At 43.8% G+C, this 15,786-nt stretch overlaps 1 protein-coding gene across 6 annotated transcripts in view; it reads right to left on the bottom strand.

Moving 5' to 3' along the window:
* Positions 1-15,786, bottom strand: part of TBC1D1 (TBC1 domain family member 1) — a 990,385-nt gene that overhangs the window by 93,635 nt on the left and 880,964 nt on the right. For all 6 annotated transcript variants that reach the window (XM_078678347.1, XM_078678346.1, XM_078678350.1 and 3 more), the window contains one exon: positions 8,277-8,436. In XM_078678347.1, coding sequence (XP_078534473.1) covers positions 8,277-8,436 — 160 coding nt within the window. The remainder of the gene's footprint in view (positions 1-8,276; positions 8,437-15,786) is intronic.

Genomic DNA, 15,786 nt, shown 5'->3' on the forward strand with positions numbered 1-15,786 from the left:
TTCATGAAGTCTTAGTGCAATCAAATACTTCGCCTTCTTGCCACTGCCATGGTACTCTGCCACTCGGGAGTCCGGAAACGGGATGTAGACAAGAATTAGGGCCCAGATCTTTTGACTGGGGGAGTGTGTGACATTGATCCACATTCAGTCCATCACTTGTTGTTTTTGCAATTGCCGCCCTAAGTGCGCTGGGGATGCCCAGACGTGGGTCCCAGGCACTCCACACCACTTGGAGTCAAGCTAGCCGGGCTGAAGAGAGGTGTTACCTCGAAACCGGTCCGGTCCTCGGATGCTTGATTCCGTTCTGGGAAGGACATGGCCTTTGTAGTTCAGACTGGACTGTTCCCATGGGGCAACAGGGTCAGAGCTGATTTGCATATCGCCATTGTCTAACCCAGGGTGGTGTGGAGTGCAAAAAAACGATGGATTTGGGCCCAGATCTTTTGACTGGGGGAGTGTGTGACATTGATCCACATTCAGTCCATCACTTGTTGTTTTTGCAATTGCCGCCCTAAGTGCGCTGGGGATGCCCAGACGTGGGTCCCAGGCACTCCACACCACTTGGAGTCAAGCTAGCCGGGCTGAAGAGAGGTGTCACCTCGAAACCGGTCCGGTCCTCGGATGCTTGATTCCGTTCTGGGAAGGACATGGCCTTTGTAGTTCGGACTGGACTGTTCCCATGGGGCAACAGGGTCAGAGCTGATTTGCATATCGCCATTGTCTAACCCAGGGTGGTGTGGAGTGCAAAAAAACGATGGATTTGGGCCCAGATCTTTTGACTGGGGGAGTGTGTGACATTGATCCACATTCAGTCCATCACTTGTTGTTTTTGCAATTGCCGCCCTAAGTGCGCTGGGGATGCCCAGACGTGGGTCCCAGGCACTCCACACCACTTGGAGTCAAGCTAGCAGGGCTGAAGAGAGGTGTTACCTCGAAACCGGTCCGGTCCTCGGATGCTTGATTCCGTTCTGGGAAGGACATGGCCTTTGTAGTTCGGACTGGACTGTTCCCATGGGGCAACAGGGTCAGAGCTGATTTGCATATCGCCATTGTCTAACCCAGGGTGGTGTGGAGTGCAAAAAAAGATGGATTTGGGCCCAGATCTTTTGACTGGGGGAGTGTGTGACATTGATCCACATTCAGTCCATCACTTGTTGTTTTTGCAAGAATTAGAGTGTGTCTGATTGCCAGCTCGGTTTGTGAGAGGAAAATGTGCTTTCACCCTGCTTTGGATCAAGCGCTTAGTTGTGCCTGGGATCATTGCTTCACTGTCAACCTCGCGCTGCATCCTGCTGAGAGGCCGAGCGTTTGGTTGCACCCAGGCCCAGCGCTTCCCTTCTGACGTGCGCTTCAACTTTCCGAGACAGTGTTTGGTCATCGCTGCCTTTTCCAACACAGCAGCAGCGCCTTCCTGTGACACGTCTTGGTAACTAGGGGTGTTCCTGAGATGCATCACTTGTTAGTGGTCTATGCCCACAGGAGCAGGACGGTTGACAGCTGTTGCTTCCCGGAAGAAATTAGCACAATGAAAGCTAGACACCCAGATATAGCCCTCCTACAGGAAACACATTTGACTGTAGAACATGGTGAGAAGTTGTACACAGATTGGGTCAGGAAGGTATTTCACGCACACAATGTTTAAAGGCATGCAGCCCATGACAACTTCCCCCTTAGTTATAGGAAACGGGGAGTGGATATTCTTATTCATAAATCTTTGCCTGTAAAAGTGCTGAAGATGTGGACAGATGTTGGAAGCAGTTATGTTCTTGTCAAACTCAAACTCGAAGATATAGATCTGCCGCTGGGTTCGGTATATTCCCTGTAGCGGACAATTCAGATTTTCTAGCCTGAAAAGCTCTGTTCTTAGTCGCTTTCGGAAAACCAAAGCAGGTTCATCCTGACTCCTACAGGCACCTGAATACTCAAAAAGTTGCAGCAATGACTACTGGCGGGTAAGTACTATTACTGCGAAACATTAATTTGCCATGTGTCAATTTGAACTATTCACCAGGGAGGCATTACTCTGATACCCTGATGAAAGCCCCGGACCTTGTTAGGCCTTAGAGTAGGGCTGAAATATGTTGGTCAAAAAACAAGTGTAATAGAACCATAAGAGTCCACATTACCCGTGAGTTATAGTTTTAGTTTCCACACCAGCTGCACCAATAAAGGAATACCTAAGAGAAGGTGAGGGATTTTAATCTCTAGTTAAGTCCCCTGGTCACCCTTCTATTAAGCACTCCCTGAAATACGGTCAAGGCCACCCTGGCCTGTAGAAGTCAGGGTGAATCCGATGATGAAGAATGACACCACTAGGGTGTGTGAGGATTATATATAAAAAGGATTTTCCTTCCACGTAAAAGTCATGCGGAGCTAGCATACCTACAAGGGGTGACCAATGACTGCTCTACACTGTGTCCAGTATATTATATGCAAATAAACCCCTTGAGCCTTGGTGGGATACTTTTTCGTTATAGTGATTAATCCTGTGAGGACATATCGCCACCATCCCCTTCATAGTGGAAGGGCCCTCACAACCCTCCAGATCCAACAGGCTTCGCCTGTCTGGACCTTTTCTATTTATTACTGGCTGTATAGACCCCACCCTCAAGTGGCAGATCGAATGCAGTAAACTGCTGCCACTCAATCTCCACGGATGGAGTTGTAGAGTGTGAGGGCTTAGGCGCAGAACCTTATCTTGCTACTGCAACAGAGTAGCCTGAGCAGAGGAAAGATGCTGGTGTCCAGAATTTTCCAGTACCACACTCCACTGGCCCAATTCTGAAACACTAGGAACACTTAGGCCTGTTCGTTCCTAATCTTTGCAGACCTCTGGGCAGGAGAGGCGATGGCAGAAAGGCATAGAGGAGTCCAGTGCTTCACTCTAGCCATCATGCTTCTCATAGAGGGAGCTTTCTTGGGAACACCAACTCAATAACATTTGGACACTGCATTCTCAACAGTGGCGTGGTTCTCCGCACTTTAGGTGCAACCGCCATTTGTGATCTGCAAAGCACTGCTGGCTGAGTTTGTCTGCCCTGGTCTGTAAAGATCCTGTTGGTGGGTTCACAACCAGCGAGATGCCCTGACGCTCTAGACAACTTCAGAGGCACAGAGACTCTTGGCACTTTGCACAGGACAACAACAACAAAGAGTCCGCGGATCTTCAAGAGGAATACATTAACAGACGTATGAGCAGTACACACGCCAGGAGAGCAAAAACAGAGAGGAGTCTATCATTTGGGAACTCCTCTTGTCTGTACTCTAGTGCAACCAAGGAGTCTACAACTCCCTGCTAGTGTAAAGGAGGAGCTCGCGGACGTTTTGATGTAATCCGGAACTAGATCACCCAAGGTCGATGAAGCATAAGGCAGTGTGGTGAGAACAAGTGGTGCAGTGTGTGTAATAGGTGTGTTAAAATTGACTACCAGGACAGAAAAAATGTCTCCTGGTAGTCAATTTTAACACTTTTAGGTGATCTAGTTGAGGATTACAGCAAAACATCTGCGAGCTCCTCCTTTACACTAGCAGGGAGTTGTAGCTCCTTGTTGCACTAGTGTGCAGCCAAGAGGAGATCCCAAATGATAAAGCATGCCACTTCGGTGGGTGATGGGATTCCGTCCTATTAATTGAGATTCCTCTCTGTTTGTGCTTTCCTGGGGTGTGTGCTGCCCATACGTTTGTTTATGTATTCCTCTTGAAGACCCGCAGATTCTTTGTTGTTGGCGCCTATCATCATATTTTATGGAGGGCCACATCATTTTGTGTTGAGCCTTTGCCAGAGCATGCTGGGTAGGACCTTTGCCCAACCACTGCTCCCAGCCCCACATGGTGCCACAGCCCCAAAGCACAGAAAGAAGCCTGGCTACAGACTGAAAAACAGATGAGGAAATGAGCCATTGGTTGGGATCTCAATGATATCATCAGTCATTGGTGAGGTGATATCTGAACCACCTGTGATGTCATTTAATTTAACTTCTAATGTGACTAAGTAAATATTTAAAAAAGACTACTTACACAGACAATACATAATCTCAGAGAACTTAACAGGAGTTGTAAGGAGTTAGACCCACTTTCCGCAACTAGATGTCCCTGTAAATGATATGTGTAGGGACACAGCTGTCATCACTCTCAGCTAGCAGATAGCGTCAAACAACAATAATTGATGTTTTCTGCAAATGCACAGTTGTCCACTGCGCATTTCCAATTTTCCGGTAGGGCAAAGTATTAAATGGATGTACTAGAGGGTGGGTAGGTCCCTGCCTACACAGGCAAAGACAACTGTAAGCAACCAGGAAATCTAAGAGTGCATGCAGTTTTAAATATACCACGGTGGAAAACTAGGAACAGAGGAGGACAGCTTTGTTTCATTGCCATGTCTAAAGTCAATGTCCTAAATATTTCCCATGTGCTTCTCTTGTGTACTCTGATATGATGCACAAAATATATGCATCTTTTTCCCCATTCTTCCTTGGTCTAACTTATCTCTTGTGTTGCAGTGCATTCGCTGTACAGTGACTCTTTTGGGAGCGCATAATTAGCTGCTACTGATAAGCTGAATGTGTCCAGGGGGCATTTTATCTGAGAAGGAGCAGAATGTATCTCCTCACTGAAACACTGGAAGCTTCCACAATGGTTTACTTAAATGGAGTGGAACAGATGAGACAGCCGATTGCTATATAATCTCACACAGGCATAATACTAATGGATGGCATGACACACAGGCGGGGGCTCCGGCTCCAAGGGCTCGCGTTCATTAACTACTCACTGGTCATGAGCAAGATGGAGGAGTAGGCAGACTCTACATCAGGGTTCTCCGAAGTCAGTCCTGGAGGGCCTGATCCATGCCAGATTTTTAGCATATTCCCATTTAGATAAATGTAGTTCTCTTAAAATCTGGCATGGATCCGGCCCTCCAGGACAGAGAGGAGTCTATCATTTGGGAACTCCTCTTGTCTGCACTCAAGTGCAACCAAGGAGTCTACAACTCCCTGCTAGTGTAAAGGAGGAGCTCGCAGATGTTTTGATGTAATCAGGAACTAGATCACCTAAGATCGATGAAGCATAAGGCAGTGTGGTGAGAACACGTGGTGCAGTGTGTGTAATAGGTGTGTTAAACTTGACTACCAGGAGAGAAAAAATGTCTCCTGGTAGTCAATTTTAACACTTTTAGGTGATCTAGTTGAGCATTACAGAAAAACATCTGCGAGCTCCTCCTTTACACTAGCAGGGAGTTGTAGCTCCTTGGTTGCACTAGTGTGCAGCCAAGAGGAGATCCCAAATGATAAAGCATGCCACTTCGGTGGGTGATGGGTTCCGTCCTATTAATTGAGACTCCTCTCTGTTTGTGCTCTCCTGGGGTGTTTACTGCCCATACGTCTGTTTATGTATTCCTCTTGAAGACCCGCAGATTCTTTGTTGTTGTAAAATACGGTTAGGGGATTTATCCGAGCAGGTCTGTAAACTTCCCTTAGACCCTCTTTTCTCACCTGGTAATATATTGTACTTTGCACAGGACTACACTCCACTATGCTTGTTGTAGCAAAACATGGCTGTGGTATTGTCTAGGGTACCTGCACAAGCTTTCTCTTGCTGGTCAGCAGGAAGGCCTTAAGCACCAGGTGAATGGCCCACAATTACAAAAGATTGATATGGAGCTATATTTCTACTGGAGACTAGATTCCTCTGATTACCACAAGTCCCACAGGACCTCCCCTCCCCAACACTCACCCATCACCACCATTATCTCTGTCTTAGGCAGGGATACGCTGCTGATCCAATTGTGGTTGAGCAGCCCCCACTGCAGATCTCATTAAGTCTCCTTCGAACCCTGGATGGTATTTGAAATTATTTCTTTGACTTGGGCCCACTGAGACTTCACATTCCACTGCAGAACCTGCATATGCCACCCGGTGTAGTTGAAAAGCAGTATGCAAGAGTTTAACAGGCCCAAAAGCTTTAGAACAGCTCTCACCGACATCAATGACCAAGGATGAAACATCAGGATCATTGTCCGACTGTCCTGGACTTGTGCCGGAGGGAAGGTCCTGATCACCCTATGTCCAAGGCAGTTCTTTTAAAAGGAAACCAATGTGAAGGAGACAGGTGTAACTTCAGTATGTTGATTGAGACCCCCAACAATGTCAGGAGGTAAGGCTTCATCTGGAGTTTGTCCCCGATTGACTGTTGCAAGCCCACTAGCCGCCAGCAGTTAAGGTAGGCGAAAACTGACACAACCAAGCTCCGAAGATGAGCAGTGGCCACCGCCAATACTTTGGTGAACACCTGAGGGGCACTGGTGAAGCCAGAGGGAGTAGAGCAAGCTGCAAATGCTCCTGGCCTACCTTGAACCACAGGTAAATTCTGTGGGACTGCAGAATGGGTATATGAAAATACACGTTCTGCAGGCCAATGCTACCTTCTGGTTACCCGGCACCAGGGAGGTAATTGTAAGCATTTTTAATATGTCCTTCTGCAGGAAGGCATTCAGAGCAAAGATCTAAAATAAGATAGAGCCCTCCATCCTTCTTTGCACAAGAAATTATCGGGTGTAACAACTCATATCTCTCAGCGTTTAGAATGGTCTTGAAGCCTCCTTTGGAAAGTAGAGCTTGCACCTCTTACAGCAAGATGGAAAGGTGCTCCTCTGAGAGCCACTCTGATGTGGGAGCAACCTGTGATGACTATGAAAGGAATGGACACTCGCAGCCCTAATAAACAATCTGGGGGACCTATCAGTTGTATGTGATGGATTGCCATCCTGGAAGAAGGTGGTAGATCCTGCTTCTGGATGGGTATGCGCTGCTAAGGGCAAACTAAAGTGGTTTGGTAGCGGATGCCGTGCAGGAGGTGGACAGGGAAGATCAGTTTCCTTGGGACCTGTGCGGTGTCTGCCTGATTTCCATTCCTGGCTACGAAAGAACTGGGGAGACTGCAATGCCAAATCTGGTGGGAGGACTGGTGGAAGGACTGTCCGCCAGGGGTTGAGAGATCTAAAGAACATGCTGTGACCCGGCTTGCCTTAAATCGTTCCAAGTTGAGTCAGCTTTTTTGCCAATGGAGATGACAAAAAATATACGCATACGGGTTTCCTGCACATCTCCTGAAAACTTCATTTACAGCATCCACACATAGCAACAGACAGCCACACTGGTGCCAACTGTTCGTCCAAGCAATCAGTAGTACCCGGGTCAACACAAATTATGCATTAGCACACATCCTGATCATCCTGAATGGTTTCAGCCAGAGAGGTCCTAAATTCTTCCGGGTCTGCCAGCAACAACTCGCTGGCCCTGTTCTAGTGGCCGTGCATATAGCATCTGAGTAGACAAACTGCATTGATTGACCTCAAGGCTAGATTGCCCAAAGAAAGCATCTGTTTTCTGAATTACTCAATCAAAGAGGGGAGAGTGATGGGGACCGAATATGAATTCACCTTGCTAGTGAAAGCTTGGGCCACCAAAGCCTCAGGGGTAAGATGCATATGAAAATCAGGGTTGCAGATCGCATCTGACCATCTGACTGTTCACCAGAGTCAACAGCAAGGCTTATACGAAGGGCGCATCAGAGTATCAGTTAGGGCTTCATTAAATAGGAGTAAGGGCTCAGTGGAAGCAGGCTAAGACTGAGAAACATTGGTAAGGTTGATTTATTTAACTACAACTAAAGGCACTTGTAGGTTCAGGACATCAGCGGCACGGTGAATGATCAGAGCAAAGGAAGAACTTTCTTCCGTTGGTAGCTCATGGGGGTTATCAATGTTATATGAGGGGAAGTATTCATCCCACAGGCCTCCAAATAAGCCCATGTATAAACTCATCAACACAATGTGGGGGTAAATGATCCCTACCAACACTATTGTTATTACCTGGCGGTGATAAACTCTGGTCAGAATCGGAACCAACCCTGGATCTATATAATCTCCAGCAACCAAGACAGTCACTGTCTGTGGAATATCCTCCCTTTCACAATATTAAAATGGTGTCATCACTAGGAAGCTTACATGCCATTTTACCGACATGTTTACATGTTACATACGCACACACTGTCCCAAAAATGGCAATCAAAATGCGGAGTCACGTCAGGAGCAGCACATCACAAAACACAAAAGAAAGCACAACATTTCATTTAGATATACTTCGTATGGGGCACTCTGGAATGTTGTTCTCTTCACTTGTAAAGTGGTCTTTCTTTTTTTACTCCTTCAGAAAAGTTTCTAAACAAATAAGTACAAGTATTTGTTTACAGTCAACTAAAAATCAAAAAGACACACTTACCAAACACTCGGGCCACAAATCCAAGAGGAAACTGAGAAGCAAACATAGTTAGAAACCAAGGGGCAGCATATAGGCTAGGACCTATTTCATACTCTTCTAAGTGGTTGTAAAGGTCACGATGATAATCGTGGAGAAGTCGCGAAAGTTGGTACATCTGGATCTGTGAAAAAAAATACAATAAAAAATAATAAAATTGGGTAAGCATCTTAAAGTATATTGTAGTATATAATAAGAACACACATGTTAATCATGCACAAGTAGGTCTGGCCATTTTGAATAGCTGTTCTCACACAATAACACAAATACTTGTGCAGCTGCACAATGAACCACAATTAAAAAAGGAAGCCACAATCTGCCTACCCTTTTATCATATGCTAATGAAAAATGAAAGGAATGACAGAGCTCAAAGCTGTAAGATGAAAGGTCTGGTACCTTTTGGGCAGTACATTGGAATAACTCTGATCTAGTGGTTGCTTACTTGACAAAAAAATATTTTATAATTTGATTTACTTTCTTTCAGTATGCCTTAGTTCCCTCTCCTGAAATTAACCCGAGCACTTAGAAAAGGATGTACTGCCTCAGTCAGAGAAGTCTATGAAACATTGGCCAGTATTTGTACTCAAGAATTTCTTACGTTTCACTGGGATATCACCAATGTCCCCAACAGTTGGAAGGGAATTACTACAAGCATACCCGATTTAAGGTGATTGATCCAGTATATAAAGTTTGGAGAAAAGTTGGATTTCTAATGAAGTTAGAGAAAATTACATACTATACCCCGTTTTCAGCGGAGAAGATACTTCCCTCTATATTTTGGGACCATGTGGCCAAGGAATGGAACAAGAAAGAAGTGGGTCGAATTGGAGATTTGTTTGAGACGGATGGAACGTTCAGAGCTTTTTCTGATTTGAATAGCAGATATCAAATACCCCATCTTAGTTTTTTTAAATACCTCCAACTCAGAGACTTTTGTTTAAAGAAATTAAATAAACCGGCCCCCATTAGATTAATAGAGGCAATTCAATCAAAGAAAAAGATTGGCCTAATATATCGGTTATTGTTGGAATACAAACCTGATGATTTGATTAAATACAATACATTTTGGCAGAATCAGCTGGCAGAAAATGACTGGAATATTGTAGATACCATTTTGATGGCCAAAGAGTTATGTTTGTCAGCTAACATGAAGGCACAGGTGTACAAAACTATGTTTAGACTATATTACACTCCTAAACGAATGGCCACATGGGGTCCGCAATATGATGGAAAATGCTTTCGGTGTGCAAGTGAAGAGGCAGATATAATGCATATTTTCTACAACTGTTCCAAACTGCAATCTTTCATTTCTAGTATAGAAAGATTTATAGTCGAAGTTATTCATTATCCTTTAAAAAGTTCCCCAGCTCTTATGTTAACTGGGGTGAGCCAATCTATTAATGATAATGCGGATTTGTGTAAATTTAAGAATTTTTTGTTTGTATTAATGATTATAGCTCGGCTTTGTATTGCTACTGTATGGCTACAACCTGAAGCACCTACGTTTGAGTTTTGGAGAAGAAAATTATTTAATATCTATGAATTAGAATGGAATTTATATGCGTTAAAAGGGGCAAGGAAAAAAAAGACTGGCTTACTGACATGGGGGTACTAAAAGATTATATAGAGAAATAATTTCCGAGCTATCTTTAAGGTAATGAAATGAATTCGTGTATTTTGTGATTGTACTATGTTACTTTGACTGAACCGAGGCAATAAACAAATTAAAAAAAAAAATAGAGCTCAAAGCTGTAAGATGAAAGGTCTGGTACCTTTTGGGCAGTACATTGGAATAACTCCGATCTAGTGGTTGCTTACTTGACAAAAAAATATTTTATAATTTGATTTACTTTCTTTCAGTATGCCTTAGTTCCCTCTCCTGAAATTAACCCGAGCACTTAGAAAAGGATGTACTGCCTCAGTCAGAGAAGTCTATGAAACATTGGCCAGTATTTATACTCAAGAATTTCTTACGTTTCACTGGGATATCACCAATGTCCCCATATCCACTTGGCATGGCTAGCGACCAAAAATACTGAGCATTAGTCACGGAGAGAGCACCCTTTTGCAATGTCATGGGGCCAGTTTCTAATACATTAGCGTCTAATTAGCAAATTGGCCTTTGGCCAATTGGCCTTTGGCCATGTGTTGTACACATTCATCCTGCCCCTAAAGTCATAAGTTGTGCTTCTAACTAGGCCACACGGTGTTGACTTTGAGTACTGCCATGGCCAGGCCTCTGCCAAAGTATGTAGGGTATGACTTTTGGCCGTGTCCAACAGGCTCTGGGCACACTTGTGCTCACTTTCTACTTGCACCCATAGTGAAATGCCTTCAGCTGCGCCCCGCTATTTTTGCTTGTAGGACATAGACTTTAGCCACACTCTGCACCTAGCCTCACACCCCTCAAAGGCATGGGGTGTAGGGAGGGGGGTGGGCAATCCTACAGGGACCGCCCCATTCAACCGAAGGGCAATGAATATCAGAGACACAGGCGCCTATCATCATATTTTATGGAGGGCCACATCATTTTGTGTTGCGCCTTTGCCAGAGCATGCTGGGTAGGACCTTTGCCCAACCACTGCTCCCAGCCCCACATGGTGCCACACCCCCAAAGCACACAAAGAAGCCTGGCTACAGACTGAAAAACAGATGAGGAAATGAGCCATTGGTTGGGATCTCAATGATATCATCAGTCATTGGTGAGGTGATATCTGAACCACCTGTGATGTCATTTAATTTAATTTCTAATGTGACTAAGTAAATATTTTAAAAAAGACTACTTACACAGACAATACATAATCTCAGAGAACTTAACAGGAGTTGTAAGGAGTTAGACCCACTTTCCGCAACTAGATGTCCCTGTAAATGATATGTGTAGGGGCACAGCTGTCATCACTCCCAGCTAACAGATAGCGTCAAACAACAATAATTGATGTTTTCTGCAAATGCACAGTTGTCCACTGCGCATTTCCAATTTTCCTGTAGGGCAAAGTATTAAATAGAGGGTTGGTAGGTCCCTGCCAACACAGGCAAAGACAACTGTAAGCAACCAGGAAATCTAAGAGTGCATGCAGTTTTATAAATACGAAGGTGGAAAACTAGGAACAGAGGAGGACAGCTTTGTTTCATTGCCAAGTCAAAAGTCAATGTCCTAAATATTTCATATGGGCTTCTCTTGTGTACTCTGATATGATTCACAAAATATATGCATCTTTTTCCCATTCTTCCTTGGTCTAACTTAACTCTTGTGTTGCAGTGCATTCGCTGTACAGCGACTCTTTTGGGAGCGCATACTTAGCTGTTCCTGATGAGCTCAATGTGTCCAGGGGGCATTTTATCTGAGAAGGAACAGAATGTATCTCCTCACTGAAACACTGGAAGCTTCCACAATGGTTTACTTATATGGAGTGGAACCGATGAGACAGCCGATTGCTATATAATCTCACACAGGCATAATACTAATGGATGGCATGACACACAGGCGGGGGCTCCGGCACCAAGGGCTCGCGTTCATTAACTACTCACTGGTCATGAGCAAGATGGAGGAGTAGGCAGACTCTACATCAGGGTTTTCCGAAGTCAGTCCTGGAGGGCCTGATCCATGCCAGATTTTTTTTTTAGCATATTCTCATTTAGATAAATGTGGTTCTCTTAAAATCTGGCATGGATCCGGCCCTCCAGGACAGACTTTGGGGAACCCTGCTCTACATTATAATTATATTTGGTTATTGTTCCCTTTACAGCCATCATTTCACAACATGGGTTGGGCAGAAAGGTTTGTGAGTCCCTATCCTTATGACAGGCCAAGTTCCATTGCTTTTTTATTTTTTTAATTCTTTTCATAACATGCTAGTTGCTTTGTCAAACTCAAGACTTATTTCTCTTCTCATTAGAAGTTAAAATGAGACATTCCCACCACTTAAGGCTGTGTTCTAGTTATCCTTGGTGTTAGGGAAGCAAAGGGGGAGGTGCGTGTGCTCACCCTGACCACATTGCCCTATATTTTTTACTGTGATTTTAGAACCAGAACAGACTTTTCAACCCCTTTAATGGGCAATGGAGGAAAACTAACCACAGTTTTGTAGTTAATTAGTCAGTAGATATTAAAAAACCTGCTTCTAAACTTATGAAGTATGTCCTTGAAAGTCTGGAGGTTTGGTTTAGAAAAGGTGCCATCATAGATGAATATTCACTTGCTAAATTAAACAGGAAACCAAGCCAGGTATTGTCAACTCCAATCTCCCATAAATAAGTGTCTTCTGCATTTAGATTCTTATCTTACAATAAAGCAGTGGTTCACCAGTGGTAACTTACATAGAATTTCTTCTGCTTCTAAGCCCATTACCATTACCTACAGGCAGGTTATGCAAAGAATTATAAAGCAATGGGCCACTCTGCAGTGCTAGTCGTGACAAGGTATACATGTCTTTCTTAAAAAGTTCAAGCCTGCGGAAGGTGCATAATAAAGATCAATCTTACTCATGAACATCAAGGAAATATCTCCTCTAAGACTCCTGGTTACCACATGAAACCAATGCTTGCAACAGTGATTTCTAAAGACCAACTCCATGTTATCCTTAGTGAGAAACTACTGAATATACTGCTATGGTTAATTTAGATCTTGTAATCTGTGAGAAACAATCATTTTTGTAAATGTCAGAAGGCATTTGATATGGGTAAAGTGGAGCTTTTTATAAGCTGTCCTGGGCAGAATGGGCTTGACAGAATGATTTCTTACAGCAATAAGAATTATATGTGATATACCACTGCCTGTATTTGTTTTAACTCCTTAGCTTCTGAGGCTTTTCCCGCCCCTGTTGAGAACCCTTTTTCTTTTAAATGTTGGGGTACTTTGCACTCAAACCATATGAAATTATTTTCCCCAAGGGTTATCCAGACCAAATTTGTGCCCCCACCCCATTTTGGGTTTTATAGGTACTCACTTTATTTTGTTTGAAAAATAAGTAAAAAGTGCGGCACAACAAAGAATCTAAAGATGGAATCAGCAACAGTTTTGCTGTGCTCCAACTACCATCTTCCGGAAAAAGCGGATATATATTTTGCTTCCAAATCGTTCCCAAAACGAAGACGCACTCAACAACAGATAACTCACCAGAGTTCTTTATTGCAAAGTAAGACCTGGTATCTGTGCTTAGATGATGATCAATTATCTGATGCGTTTCTTGCCTCCTGGGCCTTGTTCACAGGCTTTGGAAGAAAAACTTTGCCCAGGCACTCAGAGGCTCCTTCACCATGATCTTTATTCTCCTCTAGAGGGTCCTCTCTAACCCTGGGCGGACAACTACGCTACGCTCGCGTAGTTTGCGAAGTTTGAGCTACTTCGCACTATGGGAATTGCACATAGCACAGTGCGAACACACGTAGAGGTCATTTTTTGCTTGCTCGCACTCCTCAACGTCAAATTGGTGACCGCGAGCGAGCAAAAAGACACCCCGGCGAGACTTTTTCCTTGTTTCCTCATTCGCGATCAGCAACATCAAGTTGGCGATTGCGAGCGTGGAAAATAAACCAGTCCGCGTTGAGAAAGCTGCCGCTTGAGTAAAAATCTACTTGAGCGGCAGGCGACAGCTCGCACTGTGCAAGATGCCGTTTTCAATGATTGCACAGTGCAGACAAGCATCCGGCACTGTGCAATCATCGCGAAAAGCGCACTACGCAGTTCACATTATCAGGGAGAATCTATATTAGATTATGTGATAGTCGAGAATTCCACCTTTGCCCTATTAAAGGATCTCAGGGTTATCGAAACGATTTGTAGCGACCATAAATTACTTTTTTCCTCCATGAATATAAATCCCCCAAAATCCGACCAATGGTCACTCAACAGCGACCTGGTAAGTTTCTGAACGAAATCAGGAAGATGTTATTGGAATACAAAAGCTGAACAAGATCTGGAGAGTGTTCTTGACGCTGCAATTGATGACCTTGCTATGTGGCACGGTTTTGAAATTGTGTGCTTCCAAGATTTTATGAAATTGGTGACTTCGGTAGCTAAAAAACCAAATAAGAAAAGGTGTTTTGCAATACCCTCTTGTCCCCTACGTTTACTTAATATAGAAATAAATAAGCTAGTAAGGGAACAATACTTGTGTAAGTAGGCAGAAGGATCACGCAGAGTAACTTTATTAAAAAGAAGGAGAAAAAGGTTACAAGTGAAATTACGGAAAGAAGGGGAGGATATCATTTGGATAAAATTAAGAGAGGCAGCTTTTAAAGGAGAAATGAGACAGTTCTGGTCTCTCATAGGTGAGGGGTGTGGATCAAGATCATGACCGCTTCCTATCCCTATTGAAGAACAATCATGGGTGGATTATGTCACAACCCTCTATGCAAATAATGGTGCAGTGGTTTCCCGTATACATTTTATTGAGAGTGGTCAGCTTTTCGTCCCTTTATCTGAAAGGGATATTGAAACAGCCATAAAGGAAATGTGTTCATCTGGGGCAATGGGGCCGGATGAACTTCCAATTTCTGTTTTAAAGCAAAGCGGCGTAAAATGGAGCAAATTGTTATGCCCTGTGTTTAACATTTGTCTCTCTAGCGGAAAGATTCTTCCCTCGTGGAAAGGGAGCATTTTAGTGCCCCTTTTTAAAAAGGGTGACCGATTATCTCCCCAAAATTATCGCCAAATTGCCCTTTTGGATGCAATTGGCAAAGTTTTTGCAAGATGCCTTTTAAAACGAATTATACTTCCCCTTGAACAGACGGGATTCCAAAAGAATCATGGCACCTTGGATAACTTAACTGCTCTGCAAGTAATAACTGATAAATATATCAGGGTCAGAGGAGGGGGAGTCTATGCGGCCTTTATAGATTTCTCCACGGCTTTTGATAAAGTTGATCGTCCTTTGCTGTGGAAGAAACTATTTACATTGGGTATGCCAGTTAGGCTGCTAAATCTAGTTCAGGAACTCCACTCTGATACCTGGTGTAGAGTATTGTTGGGTGGAGAGAGAGGCCTATCCCAAGCAATTCCCTCAGCTAATGGTCTTAAAGGGTTGTTTATTAGCTCCTTTGTTATTTTCCCTTTATGTTTGTGATCTCCCCCGGATTTTATCCCTAAGCGAAGGAATTGCCCCCACCTTAGGGGACAAACCGGTTGCATGCTTAATGTACGCAGACGATTTACTTCTTTTAGACCTTACTCCGAAGGGACTTAATAACCGTCTGCATGCATTGCATTTATTCGCTGAGTGCCACCATTTGAAGATCAACATGTCTAAAAGCAAGGTAATGTGCATTACAGGGAAGAAAAAAACGAAATCTGGAAATTTCAGTTGGTTTTTAGGCAACGAGAAACTGGAAATTGTAAAATCTTATGTCTTTCTGGGGAAAATAGTATGTGACAACTTGAGTGACAAAGCTCACATAGACAACAACATTAGGAAAGCCAAGACTCAGGGAAATGGACTGAGTTATCTCTATAAAGCCACTGGCAGAAGACATTTTG

The sequence above is a fragment of the Lissotriton helveticus genome, chromosome 2_2 (genome assembly GCF_964261635.1).
Source record: "Lissotriton helveticus chromosome 2_2, aLisHel1.1, whole genome shotgun sequence".
NCBI lineage: Eukaryota > Metazoa > Chordata > Amphibia > Caudata > Salamandridae > Lissotriton > Lissotriton helveticus.